This window comes from Siniperca chuatsi, linkage group LG17 (assembly GCF_020085105.1).
Source record: "Siniperca chuatsi isolate FFG_IHB_CAS linkage group LG17, ASM2008510v1, whole genome shotgun sequence".
Lineage (NCBI taxonomy): Eukaryota > Metazoa > Chordata > Actinopteri > Centrarchiformes > Sinipercidae > Siniperca > Siniperca chuatsi.
Genome location: NC_058058.1, coordinates 16185608 through 16207636, shown reverse-complemented (window position 1 = coordinate 16207636; position 22029 = coordinate 16185608). Strand labels below are relative to the sequence as shown.

The following is a 22029-nucleotide window of genomic DNA, read 5'->3' as shown; positions in this document are numbered from 1 at the left end:
ACTCCAATGGCATAGTGCCAGCTTGTTGCAGCGGCGTTGGGTTTAATTATCTGACCTTCCCGTCAACTGGCTCACAGGCTCCCTGCCGATGGCAAGTGCTAATCAATGTCACCCTCGGCAGTGTGATGATAAGTAGCCATGACACCCCTTATTCTGCCCCTCTCTCTCTCACTCTGTCCCTCATCATATATCTTCAACTTCATCTCCCCTAACGTCTCTATCTCAGTAGTTATACCTGGTATGCTCACAGCCCTCTCCTTTTTTTGGCTCCTTCACTCTCCCTATAGCTATTTCCCCTCCCATTTATTTCTTTCTCTCTCTCTTTTTAGCTTCTTCCTCCTTCTCACGTTTCTTTTCCCCCATCCTTTCTTCTTGCTTTTCTTCCACTTGTCTCTCTGTCTCCCTCGAGTCTCCTTGAGTTCCCCATCACCCTTTCCCTGTCCACCTATCTTCAGCCCTCTATACTGTTAGTGTAAAGTCTGCAGTGTGCCGAAGGCTCAAGGTATTGTGTAAAAGAACTCTTCCACTTAGCTGAATGTATTTGTATTCCAGGGCTCACAGTGCTGAGGCAGTGCCGGTACTTTGCTCAAGCTGTGGCCTATACCGGACTCCTAGGAGCAGTGGTGTATGTGTGCTTAGTGTGTTTATAGCTTTGTGTATATGTGTTAAACGGTGCGGTATCAGTGATTAACCTTTCTCCAATTGACACTTTCCCTCACACGGTGTCATTGCGGCACCAAAGTCTCTTCTCTCCTTGAGGTGAACACAGCTCTGCAGAGGCTGTAAAGTGTCAGTGCAGCGTGAGTGCATGCCAACAGCATGTGGGTTCATGTGAAAAATGAGAGTGAAAAAATAATCGCTAGTAGATCTTGCATTTAACACAGTTCTCATCTCACACAGCTGCTAATTTATTCATGAATCTATCACTGTGGTTTGCAGTTTACACCATATTCTAGCTGAATTATATAACATACAGGACAACACCAGGCTCATTCATGGTGTGTTGAAAATATACCAAAAGAATCATTATCTACATGAAATGACAACAGTTAGATGTGATATCACTGAGCTACACATGTTGTTTTGTGTGAGGAGAAAAGTACCATAAAATGCACATACTAGGCCCTAGATGTGTATCTTTTACCTATCAAAAGGTACACAGTTGTTTCTTATAGTATAAGATATATATAGCACAGATTTGTGCCAAGTCTGCACAAAAGTCAGTCAAGGCACCACATTGATTGAGGCTCCTGGATGTTGCAAAGAAAAAGAGCAATCCTCCACCTGGTTCAATCCCTGGTATCAGTACTTTCAGCTTGGCCAAATGCTGCATGGCAAGCCAGTAAAGGTCATACAGTTTTCCTTGGCACAGCACTAGTTACTACTATTGGTTGGTCTTTCTATCCTGTCCAATGCTGTCTACACAGAAATTAGTGATTAGCAGCATAGTGACTGTGGTAATTGGTCATTCCAAATTGGAAGAGAAAGGGAAGACACACACAAATTTTGTCCACAAAAAAGGGGCATGATTCCCAAAAAAGTCAATGCACACTGCTTTGTTAAGGTACAAAAGTTAAACAGCCTTTATCGTAGTGGCTACAGGATTAAAAACAAGGAAAACAAGATCTTGTTCTTTAGTGGCTGCATGTTTTTAATCATGTAGCCACTATACTAAAGGCTTTTTAACTTTTGTAATTTAATTTAGGGATTTCCTTCCCTTTTTTTGTGGACATTGGTTGCCTACCTGTGCATCAGGAACACCAGTTTTGTGTTTTGTATCACATCGCTGCCAGATTCAAGAAGCACTTCCTCAATTGTTTTTTTTAAATCACACACCAATTTTCTCAAAATTGCCTAATAATATATTTTGTTTAAATGTGTATTTTGATCACGCAAAAATATGTATTTTAAAAGGAGCAAATGGTGGGGGTACAATAATTGATTTGAAAAAAGGAAATTGCACTGGTCTTGTATAGTGTACAACCTTTAGCAACAAAGTTTTATGAAACTTGTTCTGTCTGTCTGTCTGTCTCTCTCTCTCTCTCTCTCTCTCTTTCTTTCTTTCTTTGTCTTTAAATGCAGGTCTATTGTAACCCATTGAATCAAGGGATCAGTTTTTACTCAAATAATAGCTGCAAGATTTCCTACAGTGTTCCAGTATTATTATCCGTATGCAGATTAAAGAAATACAGAATCATGTGTCACAGTGAAATGTAGAACTGTACTTATTGTCATAGTTTGGGGTTTTGTCCTGTTTCCTGTTATTTTGTAGTGTTCTCCTCTCCTTGTGTGTCTTGTGGGTTTACTTCCTGTCTTTGTTTGCTTTCCCTCCAGTTTGGATTGTTGGCCCCGCCTTGAGTGGTTGCACCTGTGTCTCGTTGTCTCCCCTACCTAAGTGTATTTAGTACGGGGTTTTTCCTTTGTTCAGTGTCACGTTGTCTTCGTCAGTTGTGTGTCAAGTGTTCCAGCGTTTTGCCAGTGTGTCCTTGGATATTTACGGTGTACCTTGGATTTTCTGCAGGCTCTCTTATGGATTTATGTTACATGTTTGTGGTTGTCTACCTGCCTGCCTGTTACCTGTTTGTCGTCCACCTGTCTACCGGTCAGCCTTCCTGTATCTGCCAGTAAGCTCCTAAATAAACCACTCAAGTCATCGCTCTGCTTTCTCTGTCTGCGTTTGGGTCCAACCCCTCGTTTTCCCTGAGTTCCCTGCTTGGCAACACGACGCTTATTAAAGATCAAAGCATATTTGTGATTATTACTGAGGTGCCACAGAGGTGACAATCATTTTCCATTAATGACTTCCTCATAAAAAGACCATAAACAAGGAAAAATCAACATTTCTTAGTTGACCAGGACTCCAACAACCCAGAAGGGGCAGCCCACTGCACATTTTCTTGGTCCATGGAATAACTACTTGCAGATACATTATTTCTTTACCTTTTTGCTTCAATATTCAGCAAATGATTGTAAAAATAAAAAAGGGTTGTGCACTAATTGTTCTAAAATAATAAAATTCGAAGCACCTGTATATTATTACAAGTTGATTGGTATGTGGTTGGGCTAAGGTTCGAGGTCAAGGGTTGCTGACTCTCTCTTATCAAGACAAGCAGCTTTCTGAATGATAACAAGGTTAATGATGGTCAAATGGATGGAGGGGCCAAACAATTGTGAGAAACATTTGTATAAGTGTACCTCATCATCACCTCACTGCCTCTGGGACCATCATCATTATCATCGTCATCACCACATACAGAGTCACCGCCATTATCAAGAGCTGCATCGCTATGTCGAGTCTCTAACTAATCGTGTCTCCGTCTGGCCAGATGAGACAGAGCTGCCTTTCCCTAAACTGTGTGCGTCTGTGTGTGTGTGTGTGTGTGTGTGTGTGTGTGTGTGTTTGTCTGCTGCTGAGCCATAATGGAATCCTCAGGGCTATGGATGAGCAGAGGAGGAGGAACACTGATGAAGGTGTCTGGTCACTGATGGAGGGTGTCTCTGGTATGAAAGAGAGGCAGAGAGAGGGAGGAAGATGGAAAGAGAGGAAGAAACTGAATGAATGGAAGGAGGAAATGTGAGAAGGGACAGGAGGCAAAGGAAAGGGGGAAACAGAGAAGAGACAAAACAGAAAGATAGATAGCATTATACTGATACAAATAGAGGGAAGGAAAGGAAGCTGGATAGTATAGCAAAGTGTATGTGTGTTTGAGGGAGATCACAGTAACAACATCAGATATTGTAATGACTTAACCCCCAAAACACACACGCGTTTAAGTACAAGTACACGCCAATATGAATTGAACTTTTGAATTTTCTCCAATTAAAAGTCAATGTTGAACAACCAAATGAACAAACTAAAACAGAATACATTCCCTGTGTGTGTACTGTATGCAATTATGTGCGCATGTATGTGCATACATAATAAACATATACATAATATCCAGTGTCCACTTACAGTATACACTGGATAAAGCCTTAGTTGTAACTGCAGGAACTCTTGACATCACTCTTCATTTGGAAGACTTCTAATTGGTCAATTGCATACCCCTCGTGCTCAATCATCTGTTGCCTAGCAACATCCAGTCCTAGGGAGTAGGAAAAGAAAGGGCTGGGAGAGAGAGAGGTGCGGGTGATGGTGGAGGTCGGGGGTAATTTAGTGCGTTTGTGCTTATTTTGTTAGAGAGAAAGAGAGAAAGAAAAAGATACGGAGAGGTGAAAGGGAGGGCGGGAGAGAGAGAAATCACACAGCACATAGAGATGGAGAAAAAGCAAAAGGAGGTAAATATTGCCACCCAATTCCATTTTCGACAGATTCACTTGAACAGGCTCAGCCATGCACAACCACATGTCCAATTTACCAGCTAGAGTGTCAACAAACACTGCACCTCAGAACCAGTCCTTAGTGTGCTTTCCCACATGATTTACCGATAACGATGTCAGCTTACACATACCGTACACTGTTGTCCCTCACAAGACAAATACCAGTGCATTGCCAAAGCATGGCAAAACATACTGGGTAAATATTCTCCACAAAAATGATGAAATCCTGTGTAAACTGAAACCTCTGTTGACTTGGCTAGATATCCAGGTTCCCCTCATCTTTCCCTACCAAAATAGATGGAGGAAGAGACTGAGACAAAATAAAACAAACACAACAAACATGAAAATGCTTTCAAACTTTTGAACAACTGTAACACACTAGGTTGTTGAACCATTGCAGAGGTAAAATCACTGACTGCATGACCAGCACAACTAAAAGAAAACAAAAAAATATAGAAACATTGAAGGTGGGACTGCCCTGATGTTGATCCTAACTTTGATTGGGTAGATATTTGGTCCTGCATTAAATTAAATATGCCTCTCACGATCCTGACCACCAGCAAATTAATTTTCTGTATTGAACTGATTTAAGACAACTCAAGTTGCATCTGATGGGTAAGCTGAATGCAAGTCCTTGAGCAGGACCCTAGTTCTTTCTTTTACATAATGTACAAAAACCAACCAGTTTCACATTTCTGGAACCAGGTAGCTCTAAATTGCCTCAGCTGTTGTCTTTGATGGTGCCCACAACCATATTTGTCTTTCTCTTTGATGATTTGTCAATGTTAGAAATTTGAAACAACAAAGAAAGATTATGTTAGCTGGTTTAACTGCTGGTAAGAAACTTATTTCGACTCACTGGAAGTCTTCTTTTTCTCTCCCCATATTTCGACTCACTGGAAGTCTTCTTTTTCTCTCCCCATATGGCATTGGATTTAGTCATACCTGGGTGTTGTATACAGTGGTGTGAAAAAGTGTTTGCCCCCTTCCTGATTTCTTATTTTTGCATGTTTGTCACACTTAAATGTTTCAGATCATTAAACAAATTTAAATATTAGTCAAAGATAACAAAAGTAAACACAAAATGCAGTTTTTAAATGAAGGTTGTTATTATTAAGGGAAAACAAAATCCAAACCTACATGGCCCTGTGTGAAATAGTGATTGCCCCACCTGTTAAAACATAACTTAACTGTGGTTTATCATACCTGAGTTCAATTTCTCTAGCCACACCCAGGCCTGATTACTGCCACACCTGTTCTCAATCAAGAAATCACTTAAATAAGACCTGCCTGACAAAGTAAAGTAGCCCTTGCTAGACATCATGCCGAGATCCAAAGAAATTCAGGAACAAATGAGAAAGAAAGTAATTGAGATCTATCAGTCTGGAAAAGGTTATAAAGCCATTTCTAAAGCTTTGGGACTCCAGCGAACCACAGTGAGAACCATTCTCCACAAATGGCGAAAACATGGAACAGTGGTGAACCTTCTCAGGAGTGGCCGGCCGACCAAAATTACCCCAAGAGCGCAGCGACGACTCATCCAAGAGGTCACAAAAGACCGCACAACAACATCCAAAGAACTGCAGGCCTCACTTGCCTTAGTTAAGGTCAGTGTTCATGACTCCACCATAAGAAAGAGACTGGGCAAAAATTACCTGCATGGCAGAGTTCCAAGACGAAAACCACTGCTGAGCAAAATGAACATTAAGGCTCGTCTCATTTTTGCCAGAAAACATCTTGATGATCCCCAAGACTTTTGGGAAAATACTCTGTGGACGAACGAGACAAAAGCTGAACTTTTTGGAAGGTGTGTGTCCCATTACATCTGGCGTAAAAGTAACACCGCATTTCAGAAGAAGAACATCATACCAACAGTAAAATATGGTGGTGGTAGTGTGATGGTCTGGGGCTGTTTTGCTGCTTCAGGACCTGAAAGACTTGCTGTGATAAATGGAACCATGAATTCTGCTGTCTACCAAAAACTCCTGAAGGAGAATGTCCGGCCATCTGTTCATGACCTCAAGCTGAAGCGAACTTGGGTTCTGCAGCAGGACAACGATCCGAAACACACCAGCAAGTCCACCTCTGAATGGCTGAAGAAGAACAAAATGAAGACTTTGGAGTGGCCTAGTCAAAGTCGAGTCCTGACCTGAATCCTATTGAGATGCTGTGACATGACCTTAAAACAGCAGTTCATGCTCGAAAACCCTCCAATGTGGCTGAATTACAACAATTCTGCAAAGATGAGTGGGCCAAAATTCCTCCACAGTGCTGTAAAAGACTCATTGCAAGTTATCGCAAACGCTTAATTGCAGTTGTTGCTGCTAAGGGTGGCCCAACCAGTTATTAGGTTTAGGGGCCAATCACAATTTCACACAGGGCCATGTAGGTTTGGATTTTGTTTTCCCTTAATAATAACAACCTTCATTTAAAAACTGCATTTTGTGTTTACTTGTGTTATCTCTTGAGTTTTCCACTGCACAAATCAATGATGCTACTGAATTTAAAATGAACACTTGGTGTAAATCAGCTGATTCTGTGTCCAAACTGTGGTAATAGAAATATGTAATGTCCACTGTACAATACTGCCATGGATCCCCTTGATATATTTGTTTTTTTGTTTTTTAAATTTGTGTCATATTTTGAAGGATTATTTGCTTTTCCTCCTTTTCTCCTCTGGTTTGGTTCTTATTTTGTAACATAATTCATAATGTTTAAGAAAAAGTTGAAAGCAGCAAAGTATACATAAAAACATATTCAGCTTCCATTTTGATCAGTTCATAATGCAGCACTCTTTATGCAGGTTGGCGTTTTTGTCCTGTGAAGTCGTGACTCCTCGTGCTAGCTGGGAAATGTAAAAATGACTATGAACAGAAGCGGGTATTTCCAAGGTAAAACCTGTGACACACTTAGACTACCTTGGAAGACTTCAAAATAATAGGCCAATGTCAGAGGCACCATGCTGCTCTGTGCCCATCACAAAGGTAGAACCATGCACAATATGTGCAGACACAGCTATGAAGAAATATGATTGCTAAGGAGTCTGATCTATATCTCTAATTTAAAGTTGGTTATGTAGTTTCATATCAACAAGATGATCATTACAACTGAGTCTTTTCTAATGGAGGCTTCTAGATTAGGAGAGGGTTGTAAAGAATGCAGCTACCTAAAGTAGAGCCTCATGTCAGTAGAACTTGATGCAATAAATTAATGCAGCACACGCAGTAACAATACCTTACTATAACTGTAACAATGCATAACCATCCTCTTGGGATAGGCAAACTCTCAGACGCTCACGCAGCCATACAAATCACAAAGAATGTGTGAGCTCTATGTATGCTTCCCTTTTGTTCTCTCGCTCCCTTCCTTCTTCCCTCCAGAGGTGGTCGATGAGAAAAGGCCTAGGTGGGTGGTGGTTATCCCTTAATGACCCAGTTCACTTTGAAAAGGCATTGATTGCAGCCAGTGCTTTACTCAATGCTAACAAAGGAGCCTCAAAGTCCATCTTAGCACCATCTTAACACTGTCAGTGCTGCATGGATAAGGCTGCAGATGACATTGTTCTTCATTCTACAGAATAAATACTTTATGATACTCTGCTCCCGTCATGTCACATTTTTGTCTCTGTCATTTGGAATCTGATTACTCTTTGATAAATCTCTTTGTAGTTCAATTCAGACCTTGCTTAATCTACTCAAATCTGAGATAAAATGTAAGAGACAAGGGTGAATTAAATTTCTATGTATTTTTTCCATGGAACACCATCTATGTTTTATTTCTCACACAATATAATTTTGAGAATGAAGAACCAACTGGATTAAATGAAACAGAAACAGGACTATCCTTTCCGCCTGCTTTCGCAGAGCAGGCTGATAGTGAAACAAGAGCATCGTGTCCTTCAGATGCCATTCACACAATCAACAGTTGACTGGGACTGCAGTGGAGAAACTGTGTGAGAGTGCAGGAGGAGGGGGAGCAACAACACAGTGGGCAGGTGAGTGTGTGTGTATGTGGATGTATAACTGCAGTGTTAAAGGGTCATAGGGGTTTCTGCATTTTTTGTGCAAAAATGCTACAATCATATGTACTTTACATTACTGTTGACCGTTTCCAAAGCATTGGAATTGGGTAGATTCTTGTATTAAAATTGTTGTTGTTTGGTCTTGGCAGGGTTTCCTTTAAGCATATGACCACACCCACCAGGAAGATGTTTCTAAAACAGTCTTTTTTGACTGCACGACAGAATGTTCACTATGATGGATTATCTATCTCAAGCTAATTTTTAAGTGTCTGCTGATGTAAATACTGAACTGACGTGAGCTGAAACCAGTGGCTGCCTAGATGACAGAATAAGACTGAAGAAAAACTATTTTTGTCAGAAAACTATAGTATGCACAGCAAAATGGACAGCAGAAATGTAAGTTACATAAAAGTTGTAGTAAAATTGCAATAACATTCAAAAACACTGGTAAAATTCTTTGATATGATCTCAAACATGTGTATATGCATACTCCCTGGCTCACCTCGACCCACACAGAATCTCAGAAGAGCAGGACACTCACTGTCAGCCACACCACATCATCTGTCTGGCTAGAGGAACTTTGCTGGCACATGTCTCACTCCCTCTGGCCACACTTGCCACTTTCCCCAACTCACCCTACCAGGACCCAATCCTGGCTGGAACTGAGGACACGGTTGGATGTCTATTCCTCCCTTTGAAGAGGTGAGATGGAATTGGAAAATTGATAGAACAGGAGATGGTGAATTGAGAGAAAAAGGACAGTGTGAGGGAAACACCAAGATAAAGTAAAGACAGAAGGGGAGGTGGATAGAGGAAATAAATGGAAGAAAAAGAAAAGGGAATGTTTCAGGTCAGCCTGAGTCTTATCCACCGGTACTGCTGTCACAAGCTTGTCTTTCGACTCCCAGGAGTGCGAGCTGGCCAAATGGGGAAAAGCAGGAGAGGCGAGATGGGAGCAGGAGGTGGGGTCTGCAAACAGAGAGGCTGGTAACACGATTCTGATGGACAAACTTACAGAGGGACAGCAGGAGTGAAATGGATAGATGACAAAGGTGGAGCGCAAGAGAGAGCAACAGTTCCAAAGTAAGCAAATTGACATGGTGAGGAAAAGAAAACACAATAAATACAAGAGAGGGCATTGAATGTGAGAAAACCTCATACCTGGGGGAGCAGCAGAGAGTGTGTTAGCAGGTCTGAGAGAGGACTGTGAAAAGTCACCGGTAGTGTGAGAAGTAGGTGATGGACAGAAAATATGGGTGAAAGAAAGGTTTGTCTTACATCTAAGCTTAAATATAAATAACCAAATATTCATGTATTAAATTGCTGTTTCCGCTCTAATCTTGGTATTAATGTGCATCTGCTTTGAAGCTATAGCTGAATAGAACTTAACCGCATAAATATCCAAGTGGGAAGACACAGTAAACACAAACTAACCAGGAAGAGAAATTCCAATGTAATCTAAGCATGGCTACTTTAGATGTATTTTAATGCCATGTATAACACATGGCAACCTAATATCTGACCATAAGATTTATATTATGGAGCATAATCTCATCATCATCTCATAAAGAAGAATATTTCCACATTAAATGCTAGTAGTGAGTCATATGTTGGCTTGCTACTGCAGCGATGTGGTATTGCAAACAGATGAGTGAACTGTTAAAGCACTGGGATAAAACTCCCCCTCCCTCTCTCTGCCTTACTGCGTACAGGTGTGGATGGCAGAGGCGGGGGAAGCAGAGGGAAATATTTGTGAGAGCTCCTAAACTTCTGCATGGAGATATGCATGCATGAGTGTGTATGTGTATATACACCATTTCAGTCATTGATAATCTATCAGTCCAGTGCATGTAGTCTATATAGATGTTTAAAAATCTTCTCTGAATGTGTCACCATCCTGAAGTGGGTGCCTTAACCCGCTATTTTTGTCTCATGGATCAACAGTGCCGCTCTCCGCGTTATGGCTGTCAGAAACCATGGCCGTTGCCATGGTGATGCCACACTGCAATATTCTTTTGCAGCCCGCCCGCCAGCCTGCTGATGCTTGCAGCAGCTTCCAAGCCAGGAAAAACGACAGAGGAGGGAGGGGAAGGAAAAGGAGACAAGAGGACAGACTAGAGTAGAGGGGGTCTGCGGCAGTATCCACCAGAATGCTAATCATTCTTTCTCTGCAGTTTGTCCTTCATTATGCAGAAGACAATGCCCAGGATGACAAGAGAGGGCGTTAATGTGTACGTAAACACACAGGAATAAGTACAAAACCATATCCATGCATGAGTGGGCACATACATTCCACACGTACATATACAGGCTGAAGGTCGTAGTCATGAACACACACACATATACACAGTGCAACAAACACAAAAATGTACAATCCACACTCACATGGTTCAATACACGTGTGTACATTAACACTGCAACATGTGTCAAGACTGCAAGGCTTAATCTGATGGCAACCTGCAGTCTGCCCTGCTGCTGAGACTTCCACGCCATTAACAAATGCTCAATTATTAATGAGCCACAAAATGGATCTAATTGCTCACTGCAGCCCAACGTCTCCATCAGCATTCCCATGACGTTCCTGGAGCAGCCGAAGTTATTCCTGCTCTCAGTAAGCTCTCTGGGGGGAAAAAAGACATATATATATATATATATATATGCAGAATATTCCCTGTGCTGGGGTCGGACCAGTGTAAAGAATCAGGGAAGAAGTGGCATTGCAATTAAAATCTTGGCCAAACTGCCTTTAATCTTATCAACAATTTTATTGAATTCAGCATACAAGGTTGTGTTTTATGTACAGTACATACCGAAGTGCAGATCAGAGGTCGGGGACAATGTCAAGGTCACAACTCATTTCTGTTGAAAGCATATCATCTGCATACTGTAATTAAACTCGGGGGTCACTCTCCTCTCGTTTAAGATACTCAAAGACTGAACTCTCTACATGATCTCTGGCCTGTCTTTACTTTTATTTGGGAGGGCATTAAATTAGTCATGTTTTATGAAGCATTCCACAAGGATCTACTGTCAGCCTCTTCACAGTTTCATCTTCTTGCTAATGCTAATAAAGCATGCAAAGGGGGATACCCTAGTTTTGCTAATGGTGGCTCATTAAGCTTAGCTTGCTGGATTCAGAGCAGTGGGTTCACTCCTGGTGATGCAGAATATTGAATTGTCTATGTAAATCTTGGTTCTATAGCATGAACAAGATCATTTTACCCCAAATCTCGACAATAACCAGTTATCCACTTACAATATTTAGATGTACCTCTATCTGTGACCACCACAGGGCATAGATATGGTTGCATGCCAGAGTACCCACTTCTGTATACTACAGTATGTTTCTCTCCCAAATGCACACTTGCATTGATGATCATTCCTGAGTGTCTTCACACTGTATGTGTATCAGAACTCGAAAAAGCAACTACAGTACCATTCCTGTAAACAATGTGTGAGTGCCCTTGTTGCTTATATGTCAATAAGGAAACCCTCTTGTGTGATGGTTCAAACAACAAATGCGGGGGACTACCAAGCACTGTGACAGTTCAATAACACCACGTTGTCATACTGCATACTCTTGGGTATAGCAGGTAGATACAGCTCTGTGAACCCAAGGTCAATGTTACTCCCAATCCTTACTTCCCACAGTGGGAAAGGGAAATGCAAGGGGGAAGGAGGGGAGATTCTGACAAAGAGAGAAAGAGAGAGAGACGGAAAGAAAGTAAAATGAAAAAGACAACAGACAGAGGGAAGTCACAGGGGAGGGATGACCTAGGATGATATGAGAGCTCACAGGAAACTGGGTAACTAATGGTCCTTCTCCTTGTGACAATTACTGTTAGTCAGTCCACCATGGTCCCATTCTCTACCCCTAAGTGGGCGTTCAGACCGAAAATAGCACAAGGGGCTATGTTGGTGGGGGCATGCTGCTACAGGTAGCGGGGATAAAATGAAATATGATCCAGTAAGTACAGTTTGACTAATTTGTTGCCTTGTCTTATAGCTGAAGTTGATCCAGGTTAAACTTTTTTGTCCATACGGACCTGTGTTGTTGTTGTTTTTTTCATGATTCTTGTGTATCAAGACCCCTGCTATTCCAACGCAGCAGCCTCATTGACATAAATAAGGAGGTTGTGTTATTTGATGCAGTGATAATGTCGGTCTGAACTCTCCTCTGTCTCTGGTTATAGTGCAATATGTTTATTTGTTTCTCTTTAAAATGTTTATTACCATAAACACTGTGTTTGTCCATACTGTGTTTTCCCCTCGCCTACCTCTCCTCCTTACCCCCTTTCTGGGTATTTGGGTTGCCTTATGGTTTCTGGTCCCACCTGACAAGCATGGAGGCCCTGGGCGCAGAGGAGCTCCAGGCTGCCTGTCCCACAGCTGAGCCCCAAGGGTCCACTGCTGCTGGTGCTGGAAATCTGGCAGGCTGGGCAGGCATGTGGAGCCTCTGCCTCAGCCCAGGCATGCAGATCCACGACCCCAGGGGGGATGCAGACTCCTACACTGAGTGGTTAATATATTCACAACACTCCCCTGGCCGGGGGCTTAGCGTCTGAGAATACTCCACGAGGACCCGACTGCACACACTGACAACATTCACAAATGAATATGTTAAGCAAGGCTTTGCTACACCCTTTAGGCAGGCTTAAATATATAAATGGCTATCATCACAAAGGAAATATGGCTTTGTCTAGAGTTGTACAAATGTGCTAAGTATACCTTCAGAGTATGCCAAAAGGAGCACAAGAATGTAAATAAGTCTGGCAAGATATCATGCATCTCTACACTAGTTTATTCCTCAGAGATCTCCCACATGAATCAGTTCATCAAGGACTAAGGCTGACCTGCTCCCCGTACTCTTAGATAAGCGCTATTTATCACTTCACAGGATTTCATTTAATCAAAGACACCAAAAAGTCAAAACAGTGTCAGCCACCCTTCCATCCCCTGCAGGACCTTGGCAACAAGCAAGCAAACAACATGAGAATTCATTCAATACGATCAAAAGAATTCCAGAAAAATCCACCATTAGACCCTGCCTTTTGCTGCAGTGACCTTCTAAAAACCTCTGATTAGTTGAAGGGTCAACGAGGATCGAACCAATACCGTCAATTTAGGAGGACTCGAGAGCCAGTATGTAGGACAGTCTCGTGGCCTACATACAGAAGTTTAGAGGACTTGGAAGACAACTCATTAGGAAAAAAATCACCACTTAGCAGTATCCATGGGCTGTGGTCTTCAAAGACAGATGATTCAATCTCAGCTGCAGTGGAATGATTGCTCCTGCTTGTCAGTTGTTAGCAGCAACAGTAAACATAATCTCTCCTGTTCCGTTGAGTTATTTGACAGTACATAAAAGGAATAATATATAGCAATGCAAAATTGATTTTTCTATAATGCTATTGTTGCTTCAACACACCCAGTGACATGGACATACCCAATAAACACGTAAGAAAGAAAAAAAAACCTACAATAGAAGTATTCTCTTTTTTTTTTTAATTTTTCTCGCATTTTTTGTTTCACATGGAGTGGACAGACGCACATTGATACATTCATACACAGCTGCAGTGCACTTCATTACTAACAAGTCAGTGTCACACACAGATAGAGTACCCATCCAAATTGTACAATAACCCTCACTGCACCAGCTCTATAACCCATTTTACCATTACTGCATTAGCTGCCCTTGGCCTAATATCGCGGCCATCTTTTTGTGTAACAACAATAGATTGAGGAACGAATGAGTGCCGCAGCCTCTTATGTTTAACCAGTGGAACACTGAACCATCTATTTAACATCACGAGCTGATATTCTCAAAAACAAAACAAAAAGTCTAGAGTCAAAGCTATTTTAATATATGCAGCTCGAAATCTTCCTGACTCAAGAATTCAACCCACTGTCTTTAAGCAGTCTGCTGGCCACACTAGTGTTAAGTTGTACAGAAAGACAGATGTACCAAACAGTGAAGCCATACTGCATAATATTTTATACTTCAGAAATATGGAAAAAATAAAAACTCAGTCTGCCACTTTAACCAAAGCGACTAAATCCCCTGAGAAAATAAATATGCAGCTGTGCCTTGCTAATTCACAGTCTGCATTCCCTTACTACCACTGACAGTTACGTACTAATATGTCATGCCTAACCGAAAACACACTTCACACACCATCAACCTCTAATGCCACAGCTACAGTATGTTCATTTTAGCCAATTGGGCGCACAGCTAGACTATTTCTGTACCAATCTCAGAGGAATCGGAGTCTACTCTAACCAATCACAGCAAAGCAGAGTTAATTTCTACTCTACACCACGCCACCACTCCAGCAAGGAGAACGTGATGCCAAGTGTCTCTTTTCCAATGGGCCTTGCCAATGTCTCACATCCAAGCTGGCAAATGTCCGGCCATGGGATGAGCACAGGAGGCAGCAATGGCTCACATCCTGACCGAAAAATAACGAGCACAACAAAGATGTTTGAGCTACAGCCCAAGGCAGACATTTTGTTTGCCTAAACTCCTAATACACAGGCATTTTTGGCAAGAATCTGTCTCACTGGGATTCTTCCAGCTAAGGCGACTCATGTTATATCAACATAAACAAAACCGCAATCGAGCACAAGTTTAGACAAGATGTGAGAAAAACATCAAAATGCACACTGACCTCCAAGCTGTACTCTTCCACAGTCCTCTTAAGTGGGTCCACAATCTGCCAGCAAATGAGGATGCATAAGTCGATTAGCAGCATCCCGCCAACGATAATCAACAACTTCTGGTCTTTTATGATCTGGAGAGGGAAAAGATGATGAGATGCTTGTATTAGCCCAATAGCACACACCTGCTAATGTTATGTAATAGTATGTGTGTCTGTAGAGCCATTTCAAACAACATTTCGTTTGACCACTGTAATTATGTGATTCTCATCCTATCTCAGGACCTAGAGCCCTGCTGGTTTCATTCTAACCATCTAATCAGGGACTGATAACAATGCATTTAGGTGCAATTAACCACCCACAAAGATAAGAAACCAGCCAAACAAGTCCAAAAGACCAAGACCTGGTTTAGAATTCGATACTGACACTTTTTTACACTATGGCACTCGTAGTATATTTAGCGGATTGTACTCCATTCGCCCAAGTATGAGAGTCACTGGTGGACATTCAGTTCTGTCAGTACTATGCCACCAACAAGCCATGATTTTGTTACCTTGTGGTGGGAGAAAGTGGAAAAGATCCACCAAACAAGAGCCAACGCTGTCAACCTCTTTTGTACCATGAACTTTAGCGGGATGAAAGCCATGACCTGTTTGTGATCTTTATTTATAATAGCGTTTGACTGGCTGGAACGTCAGATCAAAGGAAAGGTCAGGGAACACAGGCTGGGCTGTGTTTGGAGAGTATCACATAGCCCAGATGCAGCACAGTGGTCTCACACAGGTCTCCATCCGCTGGTGGGCTCAGGATGAGATGCATGAGGGGATTGTTTTTTGATCTGGTGTCTTTTGATGGTGTTGGCATTGAATAAATATAGGCAAAGTAAGACGAGGGACATTTCGTGTACAAATACTGCAGTGCTTCAGGGCAGTTTAGAGGAGGGAAGCAAAGCAGGTCAAATGGCTGCTTCAAAACCAATGAAAAAATATTTGACGCGAAGATGGACAACAATAAAAATACTGGTATATTAAATCAAATAAATCCTGCTAAAATCTGGCTGATAGGTCTAATATTGTATGATTCTAACAAGTAAATAGTTGTAATAAAGATATGCAAGATGTGTGATATTTTAGGGAAATTTACAAAAAAAAGGAGCTCTACACCACCATCTGTTCAACTGTGATGTGTTACTCTGCCAAATGAGTCTGTTAGACAAACTATGTAATGACTCCAAATTACCTGAAGTGTTATGTACTGTTTTCTTTCCCCCAGTAATATTGGCACTCTGACATATCAGTTGGGTTCTAGTGCTTTTCTGTCTACTAATGAATCTGACTGAGAAAAAGACCAAATAAATGAAAACATTTAATGTCCCTGAAATGACTGAGAATAGAAATATAGAAATAAATACATCCCTCTCCTCTCCATAACTGACCATGCGATGTGGTTAAAAAATTAAGTAGACCTTGAGTTATGAATTTTTGTCAAACTACTGTTTTCAAGGATGAACTTTCACGCTCAACTACATATAGATTTTTTGGAAAACAGAAATGGTTGTAAACATTTAAAATAAAGTCTATGTCCATTTACTGTGTAGTGTCAACCAACCACCGCAGGCTGTGATAACATAATTTGAGTTTAAATGATGTAGCCAAACCTTAGGATGTTGTAATAACAGTATACTACTACTGATCTATCAATATCCAGGAAGTAGTGTGACACTTTACAAGTTGTTCATAATGTTATTTTCAGACAACCACAACTGATGTGATCATTATGTTTGTGTATATGTATGCATGCGTGCAAATGTAATGAGCTAATTCGTACTGTGTGTTTGTTTAGCTTTGTCCTGTGTGTGTGTGTGTGTACATGCATGTGTGTGTGTGTGCATGCATATGTATGCAGAAATATGTTACTAAGGAGTACTCAGGAAATTACCAAGATAGGCAGACTGACAAGAAGCAACTTCAGGGGCCAGGGGGTGAAGGGTTGTATCAGGGGTGATTTTTTTTGTTAGTGTGAATGTTTGTGCGTGTCTGTGGTGTGTGTTTGTGTGTATTTGGAGAAGGAGGACATTGATTGACAGCCCCACCCCACACTGTCTCTGACACTGAGCTCTTTAAGAAGTGAAGGAGTGCCGGCCATGGCCCACCGAGTGGAACCCTTATCGAACATACCCCTGATTTACAATCTGTGCTCTCCCAGTATACGGGAAAAAAGATAGAGGGAAGGTTGGGAGAAGGAGTGAGAGGTGCAGTTCCAGCCCCACTGTTTGAAGAAAAGATGGCTAACACTTGTGCTCATCCCTCCCCTGACAGAGGTTGGTTGACAGAGATTTCAGGGCACCGACAGCAACTATCACTCTACTGAAGCCAAAGCACCTGCACTCAATCAGTGTGGAAGAAGTGTGGTGCGTGTGTGTGTGTCCTGCAAACAGACCCAGACCATGAACCAACAGAGGATACATCTTGAGGTTTAAGGACTGAAATATGCAGTAGGGGTGAATACTGCTTCTGTTTTGTCTCTGTTAGCAAGGGAAATAGGGGTGCGAGAGGGTGAACTGAGCAGAGATAATTTGCTATGAAGGGTCAGGGCAAAGCTACTGAATTCAGAGAGGCAACACTGTTTTATTGTCCTCAAATGATTACTGTGAAAAAGACAATGAATTAAAAAAAAGAAAGGCCAGATCCAGTCATTCATTTGGAACAGCTGTGGTGATCTCGTACTGAATTGCAGAATTGCAGTGGAAACTCAAAAAAGTGGAAAGTCATGGTTCCTTGTCTTTTAACCTGTAATCTGGATTCTCTTTATCTTCATCTATCCTTTGGCCTGATTTTCCAACTTCCAACTATCCTTTTCTTTTCACAGTGTCCAACCTACTTTTTTGCCATTTGAGCCACATTGTTTGTCTTGTCCCTTTCTCTGCCCCGCTTTGCCTTCCTCATCTGTCTCTCAACCCTCCCTTGTGCCACTACTTCCCTACAATCTGATCCTCTCCCTCTCTTTCTGCTCTCTCGCTGGCAGGCCACCCACACTTCCTCCAATATGCAAGAGGGTGAGAGAGAGAGAGAGAGAGAGAGAGAGAGAGAGAGAGAGAGAGAGAGTGAGAGTAAGATCTATAAATACAAAAAGGCCAAGCGCAGTTACAACACTCAGTGAGCTCGGCACCACTTTATATAACTAGGCCAGTGAAACAGATTGTGTCAGATGTTTAAAAAACCATTTGTATTTCTGAATCTTTTTTTTCACAGAGAAGATTCTAAAAGCAGGTGCTACTGGCTGCCAGTCTTTCAGAGTGTTTGCTGAAAAGCATGAGTGTGAATACCATCTCCCACACACCAGTGTTGGGCTTTCAAAAGGCATGAGAAGCTTCCTTGATAAGACTATTAGGTCTACATGTTTTAATGGAGATGTTTGTGGTTATATGAACTAGTTGTTATCTTATCTAACAGATGTACATGGTGTGATAAGAAATAAAAGGTTCAGATTTAACCAGAAAGGATTATGTACCTATAATGGTCATCCACGTGGATAGCGGCCTCTAATTCGGTGAATAAAATAAAATTTTTAAAATGAATGAAAAATCAAAGCACATTTGTCAAGGAGGCATACAAAGTACTATAGGACTATACCCTTTAAAAATCTGGAGATATGAAAATGTATTTATTATTGTATGAATTTATTATAAAATATATAACATTTTTCAATACCTTCTTCTTCATCTTCACATTTTTGAAGATGGCGTGCACCCTCCAGGTCTTGGCAAACATGGCGCCAAAAGCCGTTGTGTATCCAACAATGAGGATCCATGTCCGAACCTATCAGGACAACAGAAACACACATAATTGTGTCATGTCTTAATCTGGTGATCAAGGCTTAAAACAACATCTGATCTGACAGGTATTTGCATTTTTCTCAAGAAGTTAATTCAAAATAGCATTGTGAAGCATTCTAAAAATAAGAAGCTGTCAGATTTATTCTTCATCTCCAAGTGTTGAGCTCTGGGAGAACATCCTGGACCATGGAAGCTGTCACACTCCTGAGAGCATTTAATCTTAATGAGAAACAAAATGTAGACCTCTTACTGCTGCTTTGGTACAAAAGGACACTACTTACATGTTTTAAAAGCTTAGAATTTGAATATATACTATGAAATTCTAAAATAGCTACAGAAAATAGCTACTGTATGTGTTGACTGCTGCATGTGATACACGGTCTGTGTGTGAACATTTACACAGTCTGCATTTACACATTTACAACTGGCCCTCTTCACGTGCCATTCTCTACCACATCTAGAAAGTAATAAAGCCAGGCAAGGCTAGAGTATTGGGTAAAGAAGACTGCAAAAAAAACCCCAAAAAAAACAATTACACCATTATTCTAAAGGAGACCAGCACATATTGATTGGTGGTGATTGGATCAACCTCTGTGCTCCTTTGCTGTAGAACCTCGTCTGAAGAGACAAGCTCTGTTTTGGTTCTGCAGCAGAGCTTCAGCCAGGTGGTGGCAGCTTGAGGCGTGCCATGCCTCACATTACTCTGGTGTGCATGTGAATGTGTGTGTCTCTGTGTCTGGAAGGGTGGTATCTCAGCGGAAACCGGTTATCACTGTAATCAAAACTCTTTAATTAATCCAGCATCTACATAGTCACACAGTAATGCTACCTAGGGGGAGACACTTAATGTGCTCCATGCTAGCTAGAGACCCGGAGAGTGAGATTCAATCAGTTTTCACTTACAGCTGGTCACATAGTCACATAGTGCATGTGATTAGTGTTTCAGCAGTAATTTAGCTCATTTTACATACAGTATATGAAGTAAGAAAATAGCAAACAACATGTGACTGTTGTGACTGTCTAATCACATGACAAAATCAATTAGTAAAAAACAAACAACTACTGGAACTGAATATGACGGGTTCCAACCCTAACTTCCCTACATTCATTATTTTATGCGTTAGTGAAAAAATGTGGAGGGAACTCACAGTGCAGAGGGTCTCAAACTCTTTGTCAGAGACGAAACCTCCATCCAGGCCAAACAGGAAGATAGAGGCATAGGAGAGCAAGCCGCCTAGGATGATCAGGTTGTTCATGTAGGGACTGGACATTTTGATTAGTCTGGAAGAGAACAGAAGATTAGATTAAAGATCGATTAAAATAGAATAAAATAGAATAGGTCCTATTCATGAAAAATACTTTGGCACGGAGGAAAGTGAAATGTGAAATAATAATGTACTTGAAAAACAGTAAAAGGTTAATCATCATTCTCATGCTTTATCATTCTTTCATTTCAATACCTCCTTCAATCTCCCCTGATTCTTCCCATCCTTCATTCGTCCCTCTTTTCCTTCTCCCTTAACACCAACCCCTCATTTACTTTCCCGCTGCACTGTACGTTTATCTATTTCACCTTCACTAGCTAGCCTTCATCTAATCTCTGACACCATCCTCCTACTCTCAAAGCTGTGCTTCACCAATGCTGAATTCTGACCTGTGGTTGCGGTTTTTGATGTTGAAGAACAAGAAGGCCCCTGCCATGAGCATGCCCAGTATGGTGATGGTGGACAGGATGCTGTAGAGGGGCACGTTGATGTGGCGCCGCTGCAGACGCACAAACGTACGATCCTTTGGCGGCTCTACGCCTAAGAAGAAGAGAAGGTGTGATATGAAAAAAAACATCAAATGTTGTTTTCATGGTATATCATTAAGTGGTTTTCTTCAGTGAGGTTTCTCTCTTCACTATGACAACTTAGGACCTGCCTTCAAATCTTTTTCTCTTCAAAATAGTGACACTGCAGCAAACATCCAGTTATTTGAGACCCATTTCCTCTTCCCCAGTTTCCCCTAGTTGAGTATATGTCTCTCTATGCACCACAGTCAAGTTATTGTGGTTAGACACTGCACTTTCTTATCTTTTGCTCTATTTTTCTCCTGCCAGTGTGCCAATCGATCACAATGGCATCATCTTACACCTCTCCACTTACTGTGGTCAGGGATGTGGAAACAAGCATCTGAGATGGTACTGTCCTAGAGTTTCTGTATGTGGGGTAAGGCCGAGAAGACGGAGAAAGAGTGGGAGGGTGGTGAAGGGGAGAACAGCCAGGGGGATCGAACAAATGAAAAGTATGTCAAAACAAGCAAACACGGGAGGGGTGAAAAATGGATTGGTAAATAATTTAGTTGAGAGGAGACAGTTTAGAGTGGTAAAGGAGAGTGGTGAGTCCCTACACTGGGTGGTGGTGGTGTCTTAGTATGTCTGAGTATGTATGTGTACTGGAAGGAGTTTGGGTTCAAGTGAGCAAGTGAACGAGAGCGGAAAGTGCTGAGGTGGTAAGTGATGGGCCTTTAACATTTATATATATATATATAATGTTCACACAATCACACACAAATGCAGGCACATACACACATATTTAGCCTTCTTCATACCTTGGAACCTTATAGAGTTGTTGATGAGGTCCAGCACATCAGCAATTGCGTTGTACTCTCCCACCTTCACTTCCTGGCCCTCTGTTAAAGAAACACACACATATGTAGACATTAAAATAAATACTAAATAAGTACTTCATCTGTCCAAACTGGCTACTGGGATACCAACACCTTTTTTTCTTCACTTTCTGGACTGGTTTTACTCTTTCAAAGCAATTAAATCTACTGCGTAAAATAGTATTAAATACAACTAATAATCATCAGCCATGCTAGTGGCTCTGTGAGACAAAGCGGTGCTTTGAGCTAAATACTAATGTCAGAATGCTAACATGCTCACAATGACAATACACAACATGTTGATGTTTAGCAGTATAATGTTTACCATGTTCAGCAGGTTAGTATGCTAACATTCGCAAATTAGCAATAAACACTAAGTACAGGTGAGGCTGATGGGAATATCATTAGCTTTGCAGGTATTTGGTCACAAACCAAAGCATCTGACAAATTGAAATTTTCAGCTGATGACGAAGCTAGATGAAAAGTTAATGCACCAAAGTTATTACAACATGATTGAACACAACATGAATGGAACATGAATGTCTGT

The 22029-nt window shown here is 41.4% G+C and overlaps 1 protein-coding gene across 1 annotated transcript in view; it reads right to left on the bottom strand.

The window, feature by feature from the left end:
• gabbr2 (gamma-aminobutyric acid (GABA) B receptor, 2) overlaps positions 1-22029 on the bottom strand; it is a 178246-nt gene that overhangs the window by 38467 nt on the left and 117750 nt on the right. The window contains exons 9-13 of the mRNA XM_044171980.1: positions 21426-21506; positions 20488-20638; positions 19982-20114; positions 18709-18816; positions 15010-15132 (exon numbers count right to left, since the gene is read on the bottom strand). Of these exons, the coding sequence (XP_044027915.1) occupies positions 15010-15132; positions 18709-18816; positions 19982-20114; positions 20488-20638; positions 21426-21506 (596 nt within the window). The remainder of the gene's footprint in view (positions 1-15009; positions 15133-18708; positions 18817-19981; positions 20115-20487; positions 20639-21425; positions 21507-22029) is intronic.